This window comes from Dermacentor albipictus, chromosome 8, assembly GCF_038994185.2.
Source record: "Dermacentor albipictus isolate Rhodes 1998 colony chromosome 8, USDA_Dalb.pri_finalv2, whole genome shotgun sequence".
NCBI lineage: Eukaryota > Metazoa > Arthropoda > Arachnida > Ixodida > Ixodidae > Dermacentor > Dermacentor albipictus.
In genome coordinates this window covers 18,970,235-18,994,209 of record NC_091828.1, presented here as the reverse complement: position 1 = coordinate 18,994,209, position 23,975 = coordinate 18,970,235, and the positions used below count along the sequence as shown (strand labels likewise).

Here is a 23,975-nt window from a genome sequence, read left to right as displayed (position 1 = left end):
AGCCTAGTCAACCGCGCCGGAGTCACTGGAGATGAGTTGGACACCAGGGACAATCTGACAACTTATAACGATCTCGTTAAGGCCTTTTACCTCAGTCGCCGAACCTTCCCTCCGCCTCACCCAAAGTTCAGCCAGGCGCAAGCTACTACCCTGCGTCTACTACAAACAAAAACGTACCCTTCACCCGCCGGCCTCCACCTTATATTTCCGGACGTCTACACTGCCCCCGATTGCCGGTGCTGTGGAATTCACCCGGCTACGCTCCCGCATATGCTATGGGAGTGCCGAGCACAGTACACACAGACTAGCACCACGACTCTCTTGTCGAGGTTGCATGAGGCTCTGCGGAGCTCCACCCTCGACGACCAAACCTGGGCGACCCAGCACGCCCGCGAGGCGGCGGTGAGGCAAGCCCTCGACGTCCCTTCGTGGGAGGCTTAGGCCCGGCCATCATAAAGTGCTGGTTCTACAATAAAAGTTTATTCCTCCTCCCTCAAGTCCGTGTACGATGCAACCGTGACGAAGTCACTCTTCTCAGAGTGTTTTTCACACACCTAAAAACAAAGTGAAACGGGGGTCAGTTATGCATAGGGGACAGGCACACACAATTCGGCAAGCTAAATAACTGAGAACCAAAACTCGGCAAGCAACGTATTAATGAAAAGGTTCTGCTCTCCCAAGTAAGTTACAGAAAAAATGTGACACGAAGCACGTAAATTTAGCACAAGCATTCTGAAAAGCAGAACAAAATGCGATGCTTACCGCTGTGTCCTTCGTCGGCACGAAATTTTCACGAGATATAGCCTTTGTCCACGCTGCCCTTTGTGTCTCGTCCGCAGGAAGCTTATAGACGCGGACACTCGCGCTGCTCGGACCAGCGCCATAGTTCGATCTGGAGTTTGGGGCGCAGCAACTGACAGGCATTTCCGAACTGAGCGTACACACCTTCCGTCGTGTAAATGAAGCCTTCGCAGATGAACCAGCTTGCTCAGGTCTCCGGCTCATCCGCGAAAATGTGTCCACAGTCACGTCAGTAATGTGCGTACCGTGTGCTTACTGCTTGTCTCAATGTTCCCAACAAACGCAGGGTATAGTCCAACGTGAGCATTGAAGCGTAAATCAATTTCAGCATAAAACGCTGTTGCAGCATGAATTCGCAGCAAATATGCGAGACGTAGTACAGTTTCCTTGGTAATTTTTTAAAGGTATAACATAGGTAATATAAGCGTGGCGAAAATAAAAGAAAAATAGCTTTGATGCCTACTAGCCGAAGCCACGAGAGAATAGCCATGTAAGAGCCAAGTCAAGGATGCCGCAGTAGCCGGCAATAACATCTTTGAACGGGAACTGCTACTACGTTCTGCTGGTTAGTTAGCCTGCTCCTAGGTGGCGCCATGTCAATATGCTGCGGTGGTAGCCATCGCGGTAGCTCGGCCATCTCTTAGCAGTGACGTAGGCGCTGGACGAGGAGGTGATGCGTAGGCCTTGTAAAATCTAGGTTGTGTTGGTAGATCACCCTATTCATTGGACAATAAAGTTTATTCTATCTTCGTGCCCTGAATAGCGCCATCTCACGGCAACGCACTGCAGGCACTCCTTGCGCACATATGACAATTGCTTCAGCGATGAAGGACTACGATTACCCATTGCAGTATTGAACGACAAAACAGTTGTGTTATATTAGTCTTGCTGCATTTTTGAAAACACTTCTTCGCCGTACGGCAGCATCGCTTTGGTAGGCACAGAGACACTACAAAGAGGCCTATAAAAGGTTCCTTACCAGCCAGATTGATTAGTGTACAGTATTTAATATTTATGCTATGCAAGTATTCAAAGGCTCATCTGCTAAAATTTGATTTTATCAGGTGCACATGTATTGATAGAATGGAATGCATCGGCACTTTCGGCAGTTATAAGCCGTACGTCCTGGATGTCAGACTGTAAAAATTTTGTTTACCTCAACACTTATACTATGCCTTACTGTCTCAATAAGCATCCTGTCTGAATAATCTTCATAGGCTTGCTGAAAAGGCTATACTGTATCACAGCGACATCAAAACAAGAACTTTCTTTCTTTTAGTGTTTTCCCATGTCCTTACTAGCGGGCTGTGGTCTAGACGTTAGCCACGGCGATGTAGGAAGGAAAGCGCCTTGAGCTTTCGCACTTTATTATTACGTCGAACATCAACGGAGACACTTCTCCTAATAAATGTGCAATTTATTCAAAGACCTAAGGACCTTCGGACAGATTTTCGAGCAGAGATATGGCGTATCGGCTGAGCAGTTTTGAAGGCTTTAATGGCAGCCGACGGATCTACTCGCTTTCCTCGTCCACGTCGAGCCTCGTCTCGTTTCGCAATAGAGGCATGCCACCCGGCACGGTGTCGTTGCCCTCGGTCGTGTCGTAGTTGAGCGCCCTGCGGCGGTCGCCTCCTTTGACAACCGTGTGATCGGGTGCCACCGTCGCCTCGGTACGTTCTGTCGTGTGCCGCACCTCGATATAGAACAGGGCGTGGTGGCTCTTCTTCTTCGAGACGCCCGTAATCACCGCGCCGAAGGCCAGGATCACTAGACACATAGTGGCCAGGATGGTGCAGCGCTGCATGCAGAGGTAGTACGCCGATGGCTTACGCGGCCGTGGCCATTCACCTGCATGACGAAGATGTTCTCTCAATTTCCTTAAAACATTCTTTTTTCGGTGATGTTCTTTGTGTTGTGTCTTAGCAAAGTCTTTGAATACTTCTGATCACGTGGGCAAGTCCACGATGCGTCGGACACATCTTTCATTAACCACTTCCGGAGTGAATTGATCACTCCATTAAAATTTAGTTTCAACCCGTCTTTTTCATCCTTTAAATGAATAAAAACCGTACTGCTGCACAACCGATTAGGAGTTTGGAATCCTTTAGTGTTTTGCGAAGTTTACAGAATATGGATATACTGAACTTAAGCGAGAACACTCGACAGCTACGCAAAATACAAGAGCCCCAATCATGTAATACCAGCATACTTGGAAATTCCTCATTCATACGCTTTAAATATGCATTAGCTGCACGTAAAACTTGGTCATAAACCATAGAAGAAGGGAAACTGCCCAAATCATGTCCAACTGGCACCGGGAGCAAACACCCCGATTTCCAACTCTTTTTACTGACACACATTGCACGCGTTATGCAAATTCGCTGCGCAGGTCCAATTGGGAAAGTCTCAAAATGTGCGCAAGATCTGTTAACCATTATTTTCTTTCGTGATTGCGCTGTTGATGCACTATCCTTGCGTGGACACTTATGTACAAAGGGCTTGAAGGCGTTGAGACTATCGGCCCACATTAGCCGACTGCCGTTGGCGCCTTAAACGTCGACCACTGTGGACAGCAGCCTTTGCTTCGCTGCTACGGACATACAAAATTTGTCAATTCTCTACAAAACTGGCTTGCACAAATTCAAAGTGCGGGTACCCAGCTACAGAGGCCGTAACAAAGGAAACGCAAGGCTACTCTTCCAAGAAAATGTAATGTAATGTAAAATGTAAGAATGTCATCAGCAGCGTAGACTTCCAGTGGTGGTCGCTGAGGCATACGGAATGGTCGGAAGCCGGAGCTGGGTGGTCGCGCGGTGCCCACGAAGGCCTGCAAGCGCCGGCGGCAGAAGCGCGCTACATATCCCTGTGTACCGCAGGCATAGCATATTGGGCGGTTGTCAGGAGTGCGCCAAGGATTTGTGCCTTGCTGCTGTGCGCTGAAAAAGGGAGCCACCTGCTGGCGAGGCGAAGGCGGATGAGAGAACACTGGCTGGAGAGGCGCTGAAGGCGGAGGAGAGAATCCCGGCAGACGAGGCGCCCGTGCAGCGGCTTCGGCATATGTCAGAGGCGCGGCCACGGGAGCCGGCTGACACGGAGGTGGAAGAGCGTCGGTCACTTGCTCTTGAATTACCTGTCGGATCGCTGGAGCCAAATATTGAGAAGGCTTCTCCGTGGTCGGCAAAATCGAGAGCTGTCGCGCGACCTCCTCGCGCACAAATTCTTTTATTTGCGTCAGCAAAGTTGTGTGGTTGTTGCCAATAACCAATGCTGCTAACGAATCTTCCGTAGGCGGTGGGCGCCGAGCTAAGATGCGTTGTTTCCGTAGCTCGTCAAAACATTGGCACAAATGGATAACTTCGGCCACGGTACGCGGATCCTTCGCTAACGAAATCTGAAATGCGTTCTCATCAATGCCTTTCATAATGTGTTTTATCTTGTCCTGTTCCGCCATTGACGGATTCACGCGCTTACACATGTCAATGACATCTTCTATGTAACTTGTGAACGTTTCACCGTGATGTTGCGCGCGCCCCCGTAAGCGTTGTTCTGCGCGAAGCTTGCGCACAGTGGGGCGCCCGAACACTTCTGTGAAACTTGTCTTGAATCTGCTCCACGTTGTGGAATTGTGTTCGTGGTTTCGGAACCAGAGGTTCGCGACGCCGGTCAAGTAAAACAGCACGTTGTGCAACTTGGTGACGTCGTCCCACTTGTTATGCTGGCTCACCCTTTCGTAGGATGACAACCAATCCTCCACGTCATGATCATCGGTGCCGCTAAAGATGGCAGGATCACGCTGGCGCAATGCACCGGAAACGATGACCGTCGGAGGCTGTGGTGCATCTTCCTGGGTCGTTTCGTCAGGCATGGTCGCAGCAGTCGGTAGCGTCCGGCTTCGGAGTTCCAGTTTTCAAGGTTACCCCGCAGCTCCACCAAATGAAATGGGGTTTATTGCAGCTCGTTCGAGGGATCGCAGGTAACTCTAGATCACGAGTCCTAGCGCTTCGCATCAACAGCCCGAGCTCGTGTCTCGCGCCGCAGCGGTGGCAGTCCGCACAGTGCCATATGAAAATTACCCACTACATTATATATATATATATATATATATATATATATATATATATATATATATATATATATATATATAGATAGATAGATAGATAGATAGATAGATAGATAGATAGATAGATAGATAGATAGATAGATAGATAGATAGATAGATAGATAGATAGATAGATAGATAGATAGATAGATAGATAGATAGATAGATAGATAGATAGATAGATAGATAGATAGATAGATAGATAGATAGATAGATAGATAGATAGATAGATAGATAGATAGATAGATTGCTGCTACAATACGCGGCCAAACACCACTGTACCACGTCCGCTTCGCAAAGGAACTGACCGCGATGGCGATGGTCTCCTTCCTTTCCTCGACTCGGACCGCTGGCAAATTTGTGCGCATGGGCGAGAGAGGCATGTAACATCATTTCCTTCCACCCGCTTCACTTTGACCACAGCCAAACTAAAGCTCCTCTATACGTCGAACCATGCGCTCACCCCCCCCCCCCCCCCCTACCTTGCGAAGGTTGACTGAGACCTAGACATTCATCGCCTCTCGGTGATAGGTGCGGCGGGCCTTTGTGTGCGCATCCCCTTCTGGGAAATGCGCTCAAAGGGAGGAGTCCAGTTCCCAGAAGGGGATGGCCGAGGTTGAAAACGAACTTGACATGACAGCCGGTTTACTTTTTTTGTGCATTTAGGGGCTGTATAATGGTATCCTTCGAGAAAATTATTGTTCTGAGAACCGACTTGTTTCTCCAAATGCAATAAAAATAGAAAAATAAGACCATATAGGGAAATTACGTTGTTATTCTATTTTGCGCAAAAACATCCTTTAGTACTTGTCGCTTTCAAAGACAAAAATTTGCTTCATGGCGCCCAGCGCTAAATTGCGCTGAAATCTATTGTAATAGTGCTTTTTTCGTTCAATAGATCACCAAAGAGTGGCGGCTATGACGCTAACCGGTTTTCAGACGCCCGAAGCACGGCAAAAGCATGACCTTTGATATCCTAGCTCTTGGCACCCAGAATGTCATTATTACGGATATCGTGTAAGGGAACCGTACAACCTTGTCGGAGCTAAGAATTCTATCGTCGTGTTGTAGAGCGAATGCACTGAACGTTAACAGTGCATAATTATCCATTTTCGATCTGTTTTCTCAGACAGGAAGCAACCATCGCCTAAAAACAGATCAACTGATATAGTTAATTTGCCTTCGCTTTGATACACCGTCCCGTTGGTTTCCTTTCACGTGCAGAAGCCGTCGATAGGAGTCAGGGAGGAAAGCGTGCGAATTGGTACGCGAACAAAGCTGCATTTTTTGTACAATTACGATAATTTCATTCTTCTTTTTTCACAAAAAAGGTGTTGCTTGCAAAAAGTCCAGCTTTTCTTTGTATTCGACCTGTGCGATATTTCGGGTCAACACTCGCTCTCACTCAGCAGCAGCTGTATATTGCAGTCTTTTGGATATTTTAGCAGCAACCTTCCAGCGCCATGTTACGCTGAGTTTCAGCTCTTTTTCTTCTTTTTAACAAATATCGTGACGCCACTCTGCATATATGTTCCAGCTTAGCGCGCACTATTTATATCGCGGATTGCACTGACCTGATTATCTCGTTGCAAAGCCGATTGGTGGCCTTGCAATAGCAGTGCGTGGTATGGGCTGATTTACGCTCTAGCCCCACGCCACACCACCCGTCTGCCCGCACACATGTGGTCGGGTGAAAATTTGCACATTTCGCAGACTGGTACACGCATTTCGGTTTACACTGGATGTGCGAGCTCAGTGTATACCAAGATTTGTGAACCAGTGTGCGAAATGTGCATTTTTTTCGCACGGCCATACGCGTGCGGCACGCGGGCGGTGTCACGGCTCAAACGTAAATCGGCCTTAATTAACCAGCCCCAAGGCCGGGTTAAAGGTGTGTAGCTGGTGCGCGGTCTGCACAGTACTCCGCTATCACACCGGTCCGGTGGCATAGCGCAAGCAAATTTTCTCGAAGTGTGCTGACGTCACCACACGTTCACGTACCCCAGTAGAACCTTTAGAGAGATTAGTTCTAAGTGTTTACGAACATATTTCTTTAAACATTTTAGTGGAACTCCGTCAACAATCCACCAGCGACTTGGATTGGAACTGTGATTCAAGATAAACACCCTGATTCCCGAGTATGTAATATATCCGTATTAATGTGCGTTAGAAAAATTAATCAAAAACTCTCAGGTTATTTCTCAGTCTAAATATTTTTTGGCACACGGTAGGAGCTGTCGACGTACTGAAGATATATGTCCTTCAAAAAAGAAAAATATTTTGATGATGTATAATAAAGAATTATGTACACTAGAGTAACGATCGAGCCTTTTGACGGACTACTAAAGTTGATATTTAGACAAAAGCTGGAAGAAGACACGTTAACGTTGTACTTAAAATATTCTTTACACAAAAGTAAGAAGGAAGTCTTTTAACGGCATACTTTACAAATAGCCTTTGCGAATAGCCTTTACAAATAGCCACCTTTACAACTAATTCGCAACTGCCTAATTGACCGACAATACATAGTCGAATTTATTGGTGTCTTCTCATCAAAAACTGTAGATACAGGCGTCCCTCAGGGATCAATACTTGGGCCACTTTTATTTCTAATATTCATTAATGACTTGCCAGAAAAATTAACGCATGCGCACTGCCTTCTTTATGCGGGTGACACCGCTATTTTGGCATCTGATAAAAATTTATTCGCATTGCAGGATAAACTTAACGCTGGCCTAGCGAATGTTCATTCATGGTGTGTAAAAAACAAGCTAACCATTAACCGACCTAAGACAACATTTATGGTATTCCATTCTTCAAAAACTTTGCACATTGACTCCATTGTAGTGTCTCTAAGTAATAATGTATTTGTAAGATCCGCGTCTGCTAAATTTCTTGGTGTAGTGCTAGATGAGAACCTAAAGTTCCAGTGCCATATTCAATCACTTATTCAAAAAATCTCATTCGGTATTTACATCACCATAAAAACTCACTCTTTTTTTTCAGCAAACCATTCTCATGTCTTTATATTACGCGTATACACACAGTCATCTCTCATACTGCCTCTCATCTTGGGGTAATACATATGCCACACATCTTCATCAGCTAGACATTTTGCAAAAGCAGGCATTACGATTGATTGCATTCCAATCGCATACATCTCCCTCTGCTCCCATATTCCTTTCCCTAAAGGTTTTACCTTTACGCATGTTATTTAATCATAAGCTGTCTCTACTTATGTTTTGCCTTATAAATACCGAGTTTAATATGCCAGGTTTCGCTCACTCTAGCCTCATCAATAATAACAACAGAAGATTTTCAGCACAACTCAATCTTCTCCTTCCAAAAGCAAGAACTAATTATGGGAAATTTACCGTCGCGTTCACAGGCATTTCTGTTTGGAATTCAATACCATCTGATATGAAGACATCTACATTATTATCACTCAAGCGTAGAAGGAAGGAGCATTTCATGAACACTTTATCTGACGCGTAGTATAATTTGACGAACCGAGAATTAGATTTTGTTCGCTTTACCATTACGCAATGTAGTGTTCAATTACCGAGTTAATGAATTTCGCCTATAATTGATACATCTCCTCGTTGTTAGCTTTACGTGCCATTTATTCTCGTTTGAATTTTTGCAAGCTATTTTTAAGATTTCTTCAATTATTTTTATTCTTTTTAACTGTATGAATATACTTGTGATATTTTTAGTAGATTTTCTTGTCTCTCTTACCGCTTATTTCCGATGATGATGTAGAAATTGTATATTATATGACATGACTCACTGTTTGCCACGATCCTATTATCCTTTTTTCATGTCTTGTTAGGAGGTCCCCCCGACAGTTGTTACTTCGGGACCTCCGAATGTGTACTTACACCCATCTTGTATTTGATTTCGTCAAAAATAAATATTGATTGATTGATTGATTGATTGATTGATTGATTGATTGATTGATTGATTGATTGATTGATTGATTGATTGATTGATTGATTGATTGATTGATTGATTGATTGATTGATTGATTGATTGATTGATAAGAAGGAACTATTTTAACGGTGTATTTAAAATATTATTTATCCAAAATTAAGAAGGGAGCCTTTCAACGGTGTATTTAAAACATTTATAAAAAGTAAGGATAAGTAAAGTAAGGTAAGTAAGGTAAGTAAAGTTGATAAATGGACAGCAACAGTTTACATCGAAGGCCAACCTGTCACGTGCAAACTGGACACAGGAGCGAACTGTTGCGTTATCTCCAAAAACGAGCTGGAAAGGTTACCTGCTAAGCCAAAGGAAGCCTGCAAGGTGACTCTAACAGCGTTCTTTGGTCACAGGACTACGGCACAAGCAAAAATCAAGCTTCTGCTTTACGCTAACAATAAAAAATGTGAAGAACAATTTTTCGTCGTCGAGCACGATGTTCCAGTCACGCTCAGCGGGGCAGTCGCATAACGCCTGGGGTTCATATACCTCATACAGAAAGTCTACAGTGAAGAACTATATCGCCCAGCCCAACCTTTCGCAGATGTTTTCAGCGGGCTAGGACAACTGAAAGGCGTGGAGTACTCGATGAAGCTGAAACCCGGCAGCGCGGGAACCGTCGTGCCTGCTAGGAGGGTCCCCATCGCCCTGCAAGACAAAGTTCTGGCAGAACTGCAGCGCATGGAGCAGCAGGGCGTCATTACAAAGGTAAATGAACCAACCGAATGGTCTAGCCACATGGTGACAGCGGTGGGATTCGAACCCACGCCCCCGAAGAGCAAGACCATTTTCTCGAAGCAACTGTTTGTTCAGGGCGGTTGGATCGAGGCAAATACGCACTTTTTCTTTTTTCACCACAGCCACATGGTAACCGTGGTGAAAAAAGAAAAAGTGCGTATTTGCCTCGATCCAACCGCCCTGAACAAACAGTTGCTTCGAGAAAATTACCCCATGCCCACTTTAGAAGACATAGTTCCGCGGCTGTCCGGGGCAAGATTTTTTTTCTACGCTTGATGCAGCATCGGGATTTTGGCAGATTAAGCTAACGGAAGAAAGTTCAAAAATCTGCACTATGAGTACGCCATACGGGCGCTATCGCTTCCTGCGAATGCCCTTTGGAATATCGTCAGCCCCAGAAATTTTTCAAGCTGCAATGCATCGCTTGTTAGACGGTCTACCCGGTGTCGCAGTTGTAATGAATGATATACTAGTCTGGGGCAAGACAAAGGATGAGCATGACTGCAACCTGACACTCGTACTGACACGCTGCCGTGAGCACAATCTGCGACTCAACCTCAAAAAATGCACCTTCCTGCAGGCAGAGGTTCGCTACTTGGGACACATCCTCACTACGCAAGGCCTGCGCATCGACCCGGAGCGTGTTCAGGACATTCTGAAAATACCCGAGCCTAAGACCAGTAAGCAACTGCAAATTTTTCTCGGCACAACGAACTATGTACAGCGTTTCATTCCCAACATGTCTGTCTTGACGGAACCGCTAAGAGAACTACTGAGAAAAGATAACGCATGGGTCTGGACAGAAAAACAACAGGCCAGTTTTGAAGCACTGCGCCAGGCACTGATAACAGCGCCGATTCTTTCCTACTTCGACCCGAAGAAGGCAGTCACGCTTTCTGTCGATGCTAGCCAGTCGGGCGTAGGGGCTGTTTTGATGCAAGACGGCCATCCCGTAGCCTTCTCGTCCAGATCTCTAACAGAGGCACAACAGCGTTATGCGCAGATTGAAAAAGAAACGCTTGCGATAGTACATGGGTGCACGAAGTTCCATGATTATATTTTCGGCCAAGCAGACGTGATCGTCGAAACGGATCACCGGCCTTTGATACCGATCTTCTCCAAGCCCCTGCATCAGTGCCCGCTTCGTTTGCAGCGAATGCGCCTCAGCTTGCAGCGTTACGCAATAACTTTGCAATACAAACCGGGTAAAGAGCTATTCCTAGCGGACGCGTTATCGCGGTTTCCTAATAAGATGGCACTGCAAGAAAAAACCGAGCAGTTTCAAGTGAATGTGCTTGACTATGTTTCAGCGTCGGAACACCGCTTGAAAACCTTGCGGGATGCGACAAACGAGGATCCGGCACTGATCATCATCCGTGAATACGCAGAGACGGCGTGGCCGGAGCACAAGCATGGTGTCCCGGAGCCGGGAAGGCCATACTGGACCTACAGGGAATAAGTTCACGCACAAGATGGGCTAGTCTTCCGAAGCAACAAGGTCATTATACCGAAATCGAAACGGGCAGAGATCATGCAGCTCCTCCACGCAGCGCATGCTGGAGCAGATAAGATGAAAGCGAGGGCCAGCAGTGTAATGTTTTGGCAAAATATGTCCGCAGATATTAAACAGTTTTGCAAGACCTGCAAGGTATGCCAAATGCACCAGCCACGAAACCAGAAAATGCCCCTTTTGAGCCATGATGTTCCGACCCTGCCATGGGAGTCCGTAGGCGTGGATCTGTTTCACTATGACGGTCGGGAGTTCGCCGTCATGGTTGACTTCTATTCCTTTTTCTTCGAAGTCCGAGAACTTCGCCACACCACGTCTAATGCGCTCAAGACTTGGTGTGCACAAGTTTTTTCGGTGCATGGGCTGCCACAGAAGCTGTATAGTGACAATGGGCCCCCCTTCAGTAGCTCAGATTTCAAAGATTTTTTGAGTAAACTAGACGTTGTGCATGTCACGTCAAGTCCATATCACCCGCGTTCTAATGGCATGGCGGAAAGAGCTGTTCAGGAGGCCAAAAAGCTGCTCAAAAAGTGCTCTTTTCGCACACCAGATTTTGAAATTGCTCTGCTTGAGTGGCGTAATACCCCCAGGGACCCAGTTCTGAAGTCTCCTGTGCAGAGGCTCATGGGGCGGCAGACCCGGACCCTCCTGCCGGTACCAACAATCCACCTGGAGCCAGAGGCCATACCCAGCATGGAGGTCCACGACCGTCTCCAGACGATCCGGTGCCGGCAAAAGATCCACTACGACCGCAGCGCCAGGAACCTTTCCCCGCTGACGCCGGGACAACGCGTAACGACGTACGACACTCTCCAGAGAACCTGGGCTCCAGCTATTGTTCTAAGGCCAGCCGCAACGCCAAGGTCTACGATTGTGAAGACCGAAGACGGCCATGAAATCCGTCGCACAAGAGAACACCTGCGAGAGACAGCACCTCAACCGGAGCCAGAATCAACCTCGCAGGAGCCTTTAGAAGACGACCTCCAGCCTGGACAACAGCAGTTACGCAGGAGCACAAGATTGCGTCGGGAACCCTGTCGATACTCGTTGCCAGATGAAACTCCTAGACCTTATCATCATTAAAGGGGAGATGTGGCCATATCACACTGTCATTCTGATAGCGCCCAGACTGTTAACATGTGACGCCTACGTCACCCCTTTTGAAGTGTACTTATATCGCTCCCTCTCATGAATAAACGCCTTTCGTTACCGGATCGCCGGCTTGCCTACAAGGAAGTCTTTTAACGGTGTACTTAAAACATTATTTATACAAATGTAAGAAAGAAGTCTTTTGACGGTGTATTTAAGATGTTCTTTATACAAAAGTAAGAAGGAAGTCTTTTAACGGTGTATCTATAACATCATTTATAAAAAAGTAAGGAGGAAGTCTTTTAACGGTGTTATTGAAACATTATTTATAAAAAGTAAGAAGGAAGTCTTTTAACGTTGTATTTAAAAGAGTCTTTATTCAAAAGTAAGAAGGAAGTCTTTTAACAGTGTATTTAAAATGTTCTTTACACAAAAGTAAGAAGGAACTCTTTTAACGGCGCACTTAAAATATTCCTTATATAAGAGTAAGAAGGAAGTCTTTTAACGGTGTACTTAATACATTACTTATACAAAAGTAAGATTGAAGTATTTTAACAGTTTATTTAAAACAATATTTATACAAAAGTAAGAAGGAAGTCTTTTAACGGTGTATTTAAAATGTGCTTTATAGAAAAGTAAGAAGGAAGTCTTTTAACGGTGTACTTAAGATAGTCTTTATACAAAAGTAAGAAAGAAGTATTTTGACAGTGTATGAACAAATGTTACTAGAACGTAAATGCATATAGACTGTCAGTAAAGTAAATATAATGTGTGGTAGAAGTTCTAAATAATGTTAATAGGCATTTTTGTAATGTGTGGCAATGGAAATTTTGGTCCAAGTATCATGGTGTAAAAGAAGGGTGCACAGGCCTGCTACTTAGGAGCCGCGGGTTTAGCCCAGTGTGTAAGATACTTGACATCCCAGCGTGGGGTCCTAGGTTCGAAACTCACTACCGCCAATGCTTTTGAGCATAAGCATTCTTTCGCGAGCTCCCTAAGCCATGTCACGCGAAAAAGTGTAATGCCTTGTATCTGCACAAGGACGCGTAATTTGCAATTTAATCCCTACGATAGTGTAAATGTAGATGATTGGTAGCCTTTAAACGATAAAGAACAGTTTATAGCAAAAGAAAAAAAAGAAAACAATAAGATAATGCCCAGAGACGTACATAGCACTCCGTAGAAAATGCACGGGAAAGTTTATAGTAGACGTGGAGCAACTGAAATTGAGGGGTGGGTCAACATGAAATTTGGAGGTGGGCCAACTGAAATTTAGGGGTGGGCCAACTTCAATTTCGGTGTGCGCCTACTTGAAATTCCCGGTCGGCACAAGTGAAATGTGCAGTTGGGCAACATGAAATTTGGGGGTGGACCAAGCTAAATTTGGGTGTAGGTCAGCTTGATATCTTGGGGGGGGGCCCGGTGCCCCCAAAAACGCTGCTGAGCGTCCTTCGTGCTATGAAGACCTAGCGGCCAAACGAGCACGTTAAGATGTTTGGCGAGTTTTCATTGGGCTTTACCGAGGCGCAGTATGAAGGCATGCGAGAGCTTGTGTGGACAAGGAACGCGTGCATTGTTCGGCTCCACTGCTTATACATCAGGGGCCCTATAACGTAAAACTATTCGAATTTGTCTTTATTCCAATCTCTTGACGTCAACTTTACGTAATCACCAACGCAAGCATCGGGCGGTAACCTGCAGCGCTGTTTGAAAAGCGTTTGTAGGACGTCATATTCTTTTGCTTTCAAAGCGAATAGCATTGCCTGCATTGAGCAGTTTTTCTTATCTAACTGGCTGAGAAGAGACGAGTAGCACGCTCAAGTGGAGAGAGGTTCGATGGGGCCGAGCCAGCACAGTGAATGTAGATAACCGGATCGGAAGCCAAAGACCAGAACTTTCCACGTCATAGACTGGTCTCTGTTTAGGAAGCACTGCAGTGAGGTGGCCGATCGCTGTGACTTTCAAGATGCCATCGCGGAGTGCGCCCAGGCGGCTACCGTTCAGTGCTCTGCGCCACCGAACATCCCTGCCCCGGATCTCCGCCTACTCAATCTCCGTGCATCCAGGCGCCGCACGGAGCACAGAGCAATTCGCACAGGGAAGGCAGAACACTGGACTGAATACAGACGAGTGGACGCCTGCTGTAGAAGACAGGCCCGGTGCAGGAGGAACCAGAGCTGGGTGAGCCTGTGCACCAGCATCAAGGACCGTTCAAGGGGCCCTCTAGCCTAGCGACAACTCAAGTCCCTCACCGGCAAGAGAACGAGCCGTCAACCTGTCCCCGCTGTGGCCATCTCGCTAGGAATCAGCGAAGAGGCCCTCGCGGAACTTCTGGCGGACCGATTCGCACCTTCCGTGCCACAGAGTGCAGCCATCTTGCCGGTCGGACAACCCCCTGCCCAGCTGCCCACCTGTCTACACATCATCCACCCAGCTTGGACGTCCAGCCAGGTCGCTGCCCTCTGCCAAGAGCCACTTGCCCTGCACGAGCTCCAGGCGGCTCTGAGGCGAGGGAAACGCCGCAGTGCACCGGGAGCAGACGGTGTAACGCCACAAATGCTCCGCAACCTGGCTGCCAGCGAGCAACAGCGCCTGCTCGAGTGCTTCAATGAGATCTGGCAGTCAGGGCAGGTACCAGAGGCATGGCGCACAGCCATTGTGGCACCCATCCTTAAGGCCAGAAAACCGGCTAGGGAACTGTCATCCTACCGACCCGTCTCCCTCACCTCCGCTGCCTGCAAGGTGATGGAGGCCATGGCTCTGGCACGACTGGAATGGGTGGCCCGTGCTCGCGGCTTCCTGGCAGACCAACAGACGGGCTTCCGGCGGCGGTGGTGTACTGCAGACTACATCGCTGACATGGTGTCCACCCTGGAGGACGCCAAGGCCGGCGGGGACCTCGTGATGCTCTTGCTGATCGACGTACAGGGTGTCTTCGACAACCTCCCTCACGCAGTTGTCCAGCAGGGCCTGGACCTCCTCGGCATCTGTGGCAACCTGCGGGGGTTCCTCTCGTCGTTCCTGCACAATCGCACCTTCAGGGTACGTGTGGGTCAATCGAAGAGCACCCCTCGTCCAGTCGCTGAAGGTGTGTCACAGGGGTCAGTGGTGAGCCCCTTCCTTTTCAACATAGCTATGGCACGGTTGTCTGCAGCCCAGCCGATCGACCCTCACTTCCCCGTGCAGTCCTCAATCTACGCGGACAACGTCGTCGTATGGGTGCGCGGACCACCGCAACACATCCGCAAGGCACGTGCGGCCCTATAGAGAGCCTATTTGTGCAGCATCGGCCTTACCATCTCGGGCAGGAAGACCGAGGCCTTGCTACTGCATCCCAGAGCATCAGCCCACCGCTCAGCTGCCCGGATGCCCTTGGAGGGCGTCCAGATCCCATGGAGCAAGGCAGTCACCTAACTGGGGCTGCGCATTGACCATCGGCAGACATGGCTGCCAGCTACCAAGGCCATGTGCGCTCAGACACTTCGGGCCCGCAAGGTGATATCACAGCTCCTTTCCCGTGGACAGGGCTGTACCACCAGGTGGGCCCTGCAGCTGTTTGAAGCTGCAGCCACTTCACGGCTACTGTATGCCCTCCCTCTTGTGGCGCTGCACCCGCCCCGCCTGCGGAAACTGGAGCTGCAGCACCGGTCAGCAATATGGCTCTGTCTCGGCGTTCCCCGAACCTCACAAGTGGCCGCCACTTTGGCTGAGGCAGGTGCCTGGCCCCTCATTACTCTTCATTAGAGTAATGAGGAAGAGTCAAGGAGAAGAGTGATTACTCTTCCTGCAACAGAGGCTACGACACATTGATCACCTACACCATGCTGCCGAATGTCAAGCACTCCTGACCTGCCTAGGCTCCCGGCCAGCATCACACATAGGACGGCTGTGTGGCCTCTATAAGGAAGTCATAGGTGACACTCCTACAAACGCTGCACAGCATCGCCCACCAATCCCTACCTCGACGGAGATGCCAGGTGTCTCGAAGAACCGTTCCCCAGCATGCACCCTACAGCAGACGGCAGCCTCTCTCCTCCAAGAGAGACTTGGGGACCACCTTCACAAACTTCGTCGGTGGATCCGTGACACCGGAAACGGGCTCATCCACAGCAGCCTGCGTTGCACCGACCATACAAAAGAGCAAGCTGTGTCGTCTCCCGGGTCAAGCAAGCTCTACCGCAGCAGAGCTAGCAGGACTCCACCTTGCTGTGGACCTACTTGCAGCGAAGCTACCAGCGACCCCGGCAGCCATCTTCTGCAACAAAGCGGCGCTGCTTTGCCTGCAGAACCCTGACAGGGCTAGCCTTGGGGTTGCGCTGCTCTCTCAACACTGACGGCCCTTCAGGACGCAGGATGCTCACTATCCCTGCATTGGCTACCGGCACACGTGGGGATCCCGGGTAATGAAGAGGCGAACACTCTTGTAAAAAGTGCCCACCACTCAAGCGTCCCCCTCAGCCCTGCTGTAACGGCCGCAGACTTCTCGAGACACAGGCTGCGCCGGCACATCATCGCCTGCCACCCGGGCAAACGGGTATCCCTGGGCCGGCCTCCACGGCCTTTTCCACAGCATGGCCTCCTATGAAGGGATGCCTCGTTGCTGCTCCGACTGCTAATTGGCTGCTACTGGACGGCAGCCCGCCGTCAACGCCTTGGGAAAGCCACCTCGACAGCCTGTGCCTCTTGTGGTGAACCAGAGACTGTGGTGCACCTCCTGCTGGCCTGCCCTGCTGACCTGTAGCACCGCGGCCGACTTCTGCAAGAGTTCCACCGCCTGGGGCTCCCATGTTCACGACAGGAAGATATCCTCTTCCCGTGTCGTAATCAGCTACCAGCCTTCCTAAGTGTCGTCGAGTACCTCGACTCGTCGGGGCTCTCGGCGAGACTATAGCAAATTTCTACAAAGACGGATGGCCTAACAGCCATCTCGCCACCTCGGGCTTCCTGATCCGCCACTGCTTCGCTTCTGCTGGGCCACCTCCTATACGGTCTACCTCCAGCCTACTCCTCCGGTCGAACCCACTGGGCCCTCCCGGCCGGGCTGCTCTGATGCTGCTGGGACGACCCTCTACCTTTCTCCCTCCTACCCTGTCTTTCTTTTAATCCCATCTTCCCCGCCCTGATGGCGCTGAGCCGTGCTCCCGCATGGGTTGCAGAAGATAGCGCTAGCCTTTCCTCCTTCCCCACAAGAACCACTTCTCCCTTCTCTCTCTAGATAACCGGATGAGGAGGGTGGTGCCGGTGTGTGCGATTGTTCCGCTTCCGCTTACTTATCTTGCGCATGTTGGTCGAAAATTGCTGCAACGTGCAACGGAAGTTCAAAAACGGCGCTAAAACGGATCCTTAGAGAAGAAGAGTTGGCAGAGTGATGTATACCTGCCGAAAGGCCTCGATAACGTGATATTGCTGCGCAATTTTTTTTCACTATACGCAAATAAATGCATGCTTCCCGTAGGCTTGGAGTAGTTAGTGCCACAGTGATCGGCGGACAGCCACCTTCTATTCTTTTCGGAACGGGGCATGCTCTCCTGCTACTCCAAAAATATTTCAGTTTTGTTCGGCATACTAACGTGCCCTTAACGTGTGCACATCACTTAGACGCAGTGAGTTCCCACGTTTCGTGGCGTCCAGTGACAGACAGGCGAAGTGGGCGCAGCCCGAGAACGTTTGACCAATAACAATTGGTCAAACTACGCCTTTGGCCCTAATGGCGAAAAAGGCGTCAAGTCAGGAATTATTTTTTTCGTTTGGTCTAATCATGCATAATCAGTGTTCACGTTTCATATAAGATGAGGTGTTTACGCGGTTTTCGTGCCATTGCGTGACAGGCACGCGCAGTAGGTGGTGGCTCGAAAATTTTTGACCAATATTGGAGGGCTGATTGCAGAATTGTAATAGAAAAGTTTGAAATAGCTTTACGTTATAGCACCCTAGGACCACGATATTGTTGCAGTGCCGTAAGCTCGCTTCTATGGCACTCTTATCACATACCGTTGACATTGATAACGCAGGCGGAGCGTCGTTCTTACCAGTGATGAAGTTTAATAACCTGGAAAAGGAATAGCATCAGATAAGGCATCGCTGCGGAATCACGGCACAGCGTTGTACATCTCTATTTGTGGGGGCACTCCTGCTCCTTAGAACACACTGCACAAGTCGTAACAAGAATAAAAAGAGAGAGACATGTGCATTCTTGCGTATCTATTTTTGTAATTTTCGATCGCGCGCTACGTATATGAAATCACGATATACCAACTCGCGCAAACCTCTACACTCGTTGATAAAGCGTACCACTTCCTCTTAGCGAGCACTTCCCCTTCCCTCACCTTTCGCAGTTGCTTGTGCTCCTCGCCCACGAGACAAAGCCAAATACATCATGGAATTCCTTCCAAGCGAAACCATCTTTTTAGATAAATGGACGGCTTTCGTTTCGGCAGACAGACTACGTGGCTAGGAGGACACTGGCAGCAAGAAAAGGTTCATCAAAATTTCGTAGATTATGAAGTGTGTGATGGCATTTCTGAGAGATGGAAGCCGATTACAAGAAATTTGCTAACTAAGAGCAAGGCTGCATACCTCTGTCACCCAATGCATTTGTTGCGTCTATGGCAAGAACTCAAGCAATCAGCGGGAGGCGCGTGCAGCGAGCTCAACCGCGGCAGCGGCGTCGCCAGCCTTGAGGGGGAGAGAAAACAAAATAACCAGAAAGCTCACCTTCGCGCATAGCGTTTTCCGCAGGAATTTCCCCGTAAAGAATATGGTTGCATAAGCCTCTAGTATAGGGAGCAGGAAGTGACGTTACTACACTTTCGTACGTAAAAGAACAACCCACCTTGTAAATGATTTATGTTGTGACAGTTCTATGGGACGGTGACGTACAGCGAGGACTGCTAAAGAGCAGCGTGCCTAAGAGGCGCGGCGAAAGTGTGGTTAAGTGCATTTCTCTTGTCTCTGGTCCAGTCCTTGTACGTGCATCAAGTAGCGGCGCAAGCAAGGTCGCGGGCCACTGAAACATCTTAGGGTAATAACTAGGTAAAGTGCATGTGAATGTCACCGTGCGAATAATTTCAAGCCAGTGAGCAATAGGTAATCGTTGTAGGTGTCGTTTACAGCTTCACCGTCCGACCATCTTCACAGCGTAGATAGCGAACCATTTTTTTAAGGCGAAAGCCTCGGGTATCTATATTGGCGGTGCCTATGGCATTGACGTTGTCCAAACTGCGTAGTGACGACAAAGGGCCCACACCGCAAATCACGTCAACAAATGCTCGGATTGAGGTCACATTTCTCAGGCGTGTCCCTGTAAGCAAAGTAAATTAGTGGCTTTGAAAAGAAAATTTGACACATTTCTGTCTGGGTGGGAACCGAGCCCGGGCCTCCCGGGTGCGAGACGAGCCCGCTTCCCTAAAGGCACGCCTGCCCCACGGTTCGGGCTTACTAAGGGCACGGCCGCTGGATAAAAAAGGAAGATGCGGCCTGCCGCGTGCGTCGAAAACGCTGTTCATCCGCCGCGGCGCTACCAGTCGGGGTCTGTTGTCCGGGATCGGCATAGAAAACGCGCTTCGAACGCCGTCGCCCATCGGCAGCGGTAAGGGTGTGCCTAGCGCGTGCCTGATTTCACATGCCACGTGGTAGCACAGAGACGCGCTGGTGCCACTGCTCGCGCGTTCGTCGTCATCTTCTTTCACAGCTGGCTCCGACGCCGCTCATCATGCCGGCGTTCCCATGAGCTTAACGTTCCCATACCTTCCCACAAGCTTTCGCCTTAACTTTTATGCGAAGCATATTACGAGGGCTCAACCCAGCTCCTCAGGCGCGGCGGTGACCATGAAATCACGTGACACCGTGACGTCACGACAGAGGAGAAGTGGCTTTGGCTCAACTCTTGCAAGACGGGCTGGGTGGGAATCGAACCAGGGTCTCCGGAGTGTGGGACGGAGACGCTACCACTGAGCCACGAGTACAACGCTTCAAAGCGGTACAAAAGCGCCTCTAGTGAATGCGGTGTTGCCTTAGAAACGCGCTGTTTCTAAGGCGTGCGTCTCTTGCTCAGGCGCACATTTCGTTGCCGCGCCGAACGCTGCTTTGCTCGACGCTCACCGCGTCCAATGCGGGGCGCGTAGTCGCTGCCCTGTAGCCCATTGTCTTACACCCCTTGGCGGGTCGACGGGAACGCTGTCGCGTTCCACTCTTGAAGGCGAAGAAGTAATGCATGAGTTGTTTCTTCGTCTAGCCGAACCAAATATAGCCAAGCAACAGCAGTTCACCAGGCTAAACAGTGGTTCAACAACTAAAATAAAGGCTAGTATGCTTCGCATCCTGGGCTTAACCTTACCTAAGCCACAGCCATTTTTACAAGCATGTAACACTTCCTTAAATTACCAATTTAGGTCCCATGTAGCTCAATTTTGAAGCCGAGTAGTAGTGAAGTCATATCTGGGAAGCACAAATCTTAACAATATAGCACTATTTTCGAGATATGAAACCTTAAAATGTGCTGAAATACACATGAATTCCATTTTAACGATTACCGAAAAGCGTCCACCTAACATTTGGAAACAGTCTCAAATGGATCACTGAGGGGTATTTAGCATATCTTACGAACGGATATCTCGGAAGGGGTACTAATTTTACTATTTCTGCTAAGCATGCACGCGCTTAAAACACTTAAGTTTACATTTCGCAAATACAACGTGTATTCCAAAATGAGTCATAAAAAAGGCAATAAGCACATTTTAGGTGATTCACAATATTATCGCTGATTTTTTTTCTTGCTGTGAATGTACACCTAGCCCACTAGCTTATATGAACAAAAGCGGCAGGGTACTAGGAGTAAGTTTTTTTCAAAAATAAAGTGTTTTGCATAAAAAGCAACACCTTGTATGGACGCTGCCAAGGGAATAAGTTCTCATCCTACCCCTTGTCAAAACATTGGCTCTAATAAGTTACCTCTTGATTACCCGTTGTTGATCTCTTCACGCCTCCATTTTTCTGTGAACGCTGTCCTTCGTTTTCAAAGCTGTGGTAGTGAGTTATAAGCAGAAAATATACGTGCATATTTGATACCATCTTCAAGATGCCTCATCGCTTCGCACCTGATGAAATTCATACTGGAGCAAGAAGAAACAAACACTTGACAAAATGAGCAAAAAGATAGAACTAACGCAACTAGGCAATGGTGCCAACTAAGGCACCATTGTCTTAGTTTCCTTGGCGCCATAAAACCTTCAAAGAAAGAAAAAAAGCTAATGTTCACGCCAAGACTCCTACCCATGTTCTTCGCAATATGCACAGCAATGGACAGCCTTCGCTTATATAGCGGTAAGATGGTGCAAAGATCGTGGGTATGTCTCTCGTAACTTGTTCCGTGTCCTGTTAATCACATGTGATGTTGACTGGATGTATGGACTAAGTATGGAGAAAGTATGGAATAACTAAGCGCTTAGGTATGAATTTATCTCTGAAACTGATACCTGCTGCATCGCAATAGATGATGTGGCCTGTTCTCGTGATACTCGGCCAGCGCTTGTGATGCCGCGTTTGCCTGCTCCACACCGCACTGGTGCTGTTTCTCTTGTTTCGTAAAGTTGTCAGAATCGCCGAGAGAGCCTTTGTCATAGAGCCATCTTTCTGGTATATAAAGAAGGACTGCGTACCTTCATTTTTGTTATGTACAACGGATCTTTATGGGCCTCCAAACGTCGGCGTTAGTCAATTTATCTTTGCTATTATTTTCCCGCTATTTTGCAAGCTGTTTTCTTCGTGCTTAACAGTGCATCCTCCTCGCCAAACGTTATTCCGTCAAACTCCCGAGTAAGCTGATCAAAAAATAGCCCTCGATTTGTACATAAACAAAACCTTAGGCTTCGCTCTATAAGTGAAATATGTGAAACGAAATGCCTTCCGTGCTTTGGCAATCATATGCCCAATATCGTGTTTCTCGCACTCTTATAAAGCGGTAAACTATTGTCCCCGACTCAATATTGTAAGCGGAACGTGCAGTCTTATCCTGGAGTCACCGAGCCCGTACAGACCCAATTTGTACCTATTTTTGAGCAGCACATTTGCCGTCCTCATCCCCATACTTGAATCCGCTTGAATGTACCCAAACTTACATATTTACCAACTTGTATTACAGTTTCACTTGGCGCCCTAACATTTCACGAGCTGCGTTCACCAGTCACGCTACGTTTTTCTTACAAAATGCATGCTACTGAACAATGATGGTCTCAGGCATCCCAGCTCGGTTGCTCTAGAGCGCGCTTTGCATCGGCACCCTTGTATCGGCGGTGAATGTCCGATCACCGACCATGAAAACGAGAGAACCAGAGGTACCTATTCATTTTTAGAGGTTTGTAAGCCCATTACGGAACGCAGAGTAAATTTTTATGAAATGCCACTCTCATAACCTGCCTGACTGCCTAGCATCCAATTCATCAAAAACTGTTCGGCCCGCTTGCCTTCACTGGTACCACAAGCTGTGATAAGGGAAACATGCGCACGCACCTTCCGATGGAGCGCTCACAGTTCCCACCAGGCTTTCCTCGTCCAATGAGAACTGCGCACTGTGGCTGCCCGAAGCTGACAGCCTGCCGTCATCCCGCACCGGAATCAGGCGCATGGTGCGTTGTGGGGCCATTCTGTCGCTGCCGTGACGACGGTACTTCCATGGCGTTTCGGGATCTTCTGACGCATTTGAGGACTGGACGATGCACTGGTCGTCGGTGGATTGATGAAGCTTCGACTCGCTTTCTTCTTCGCTGCGCTCCATCGCCGAGGCGGCTGCCTTCTTCTTCTTGTTCTTCTTTCCGTTTTATGCCCATATCATCCAATGATGATTGCGCAGTATTCCCACCTTGCTGCAGCGTCATGACGCTAGAAAAATTTTCTGAAACAGATGAACGTTACGAAGACATCGGTCGAAAGCGCCCACATCACTCTACAATTCAAATTTATGTATTTATTTATATCTTTGTACGTTTGTTCTTACTGCAGCCTACCTTTCGGCCAAGCCGAAGTCGGTTATAAAGTTCACAACAATAACCGCCAAAAATTCTATGCAGTGCAACATGCTGGTACATAATCATGAATTATGGAATGCCAGCACTCAAGCAGTAAAATCGAACTAAATGTAAAGGAATGTTAAGTGCTTTGCATTTGCATACGCGCATTACGCAATAACAGAGAACGTATATTTTTAACAAATAAAATGGGACCTCGAACTCCGAAATAGAAGGAGTGAATTCCTAAGTGCCGTACAATGCTAGAGAGAGGGCGGCAATCATATTACCACCCGATTCGTGGGCCCATAGTGGTTTTTTGCCATTGGTTGAGGCTTCATCATCATCATCATCATCATGTACGTCTTCTGTCTTTAATATTTCATGAGGCAGTTTGTTCAAGTATGATGTTGCTTGTGGCATAAAAGAGTTTTACGGTGTTCTACTATTCCAATAAACACAGTGGGTGACGCCGTGGAGGATTCCATATCAACTTTGAACACGTCGGATTCTTTAACGCGCATGCAAAATACAGTACACGAGCGTTGTCGCATTACGTCCCCATCGGATTGCAGCCGGCGCAGATGAGATCAAATCGACGATCCCGTTCTCGAAAACGTGCACCAAGAAGACAGCCGAAAAAAAAATAATAATGGTCGACAGGTTTTTTCCCAGCTTTGAGAGTGAGCAAGGAAGCACCGCGGATTCGCGTCTTCTTGCCCAGTGCTTCGACGTCACTGTAGCTGCCCTTGAG

The 23,975-nt window shown here is 48.1% G+C and overlaps 1 protein-coding gene across 1 annotated transcript; it reads right to left on the bottom strand.

The window, feature by feature from the left end:
- Positions 1–2,197: 2,197 nt before the first annotated feature.
- LOC135919585 (uncharacterized) lies at positions 2,198–23,047 on the bottom strand. Its single transcript, XM_065453504.2, has 2 exons — positions 22,728–23,047; positions 2,198–2,649 (listed from the first exon to the last, which is right to left on the bottom strand). The coding sequence occupies exons 1-2, from the start codon at positions 22,990–22,992 to the stop codon at positions 2,315–2,317; spliced, it is 600 nt and encodes a 199-aa protein (XP_065309576.2). The 5' UTR covers positions 22,993–23,047; the 3' UTR covers positions 2,198–2,314.
- Between the last annotated feature and the right edge of the window lie 928 nt (positions 23,048–23,975).

What these genes read in the sequence shown, in the direction of transcription:
- LOC135919585 (XM_065453504.2), bottom strand. Translation starts at nt 22,992, where the DNA reads ATGGAGCGCAGCGAAGAAGAAAGCGAGTCGAAGCTTCATCAATCCACC. An exon ending in TGTGAGCGCTCCATCGGAAG is followed by an intron (nt 2,650 to 22,727) that starts GTGCGTGCGCAT and finishes TTCGTCATGCAG; the next exon opens with GTGAATGGCCACGGCCGCGT.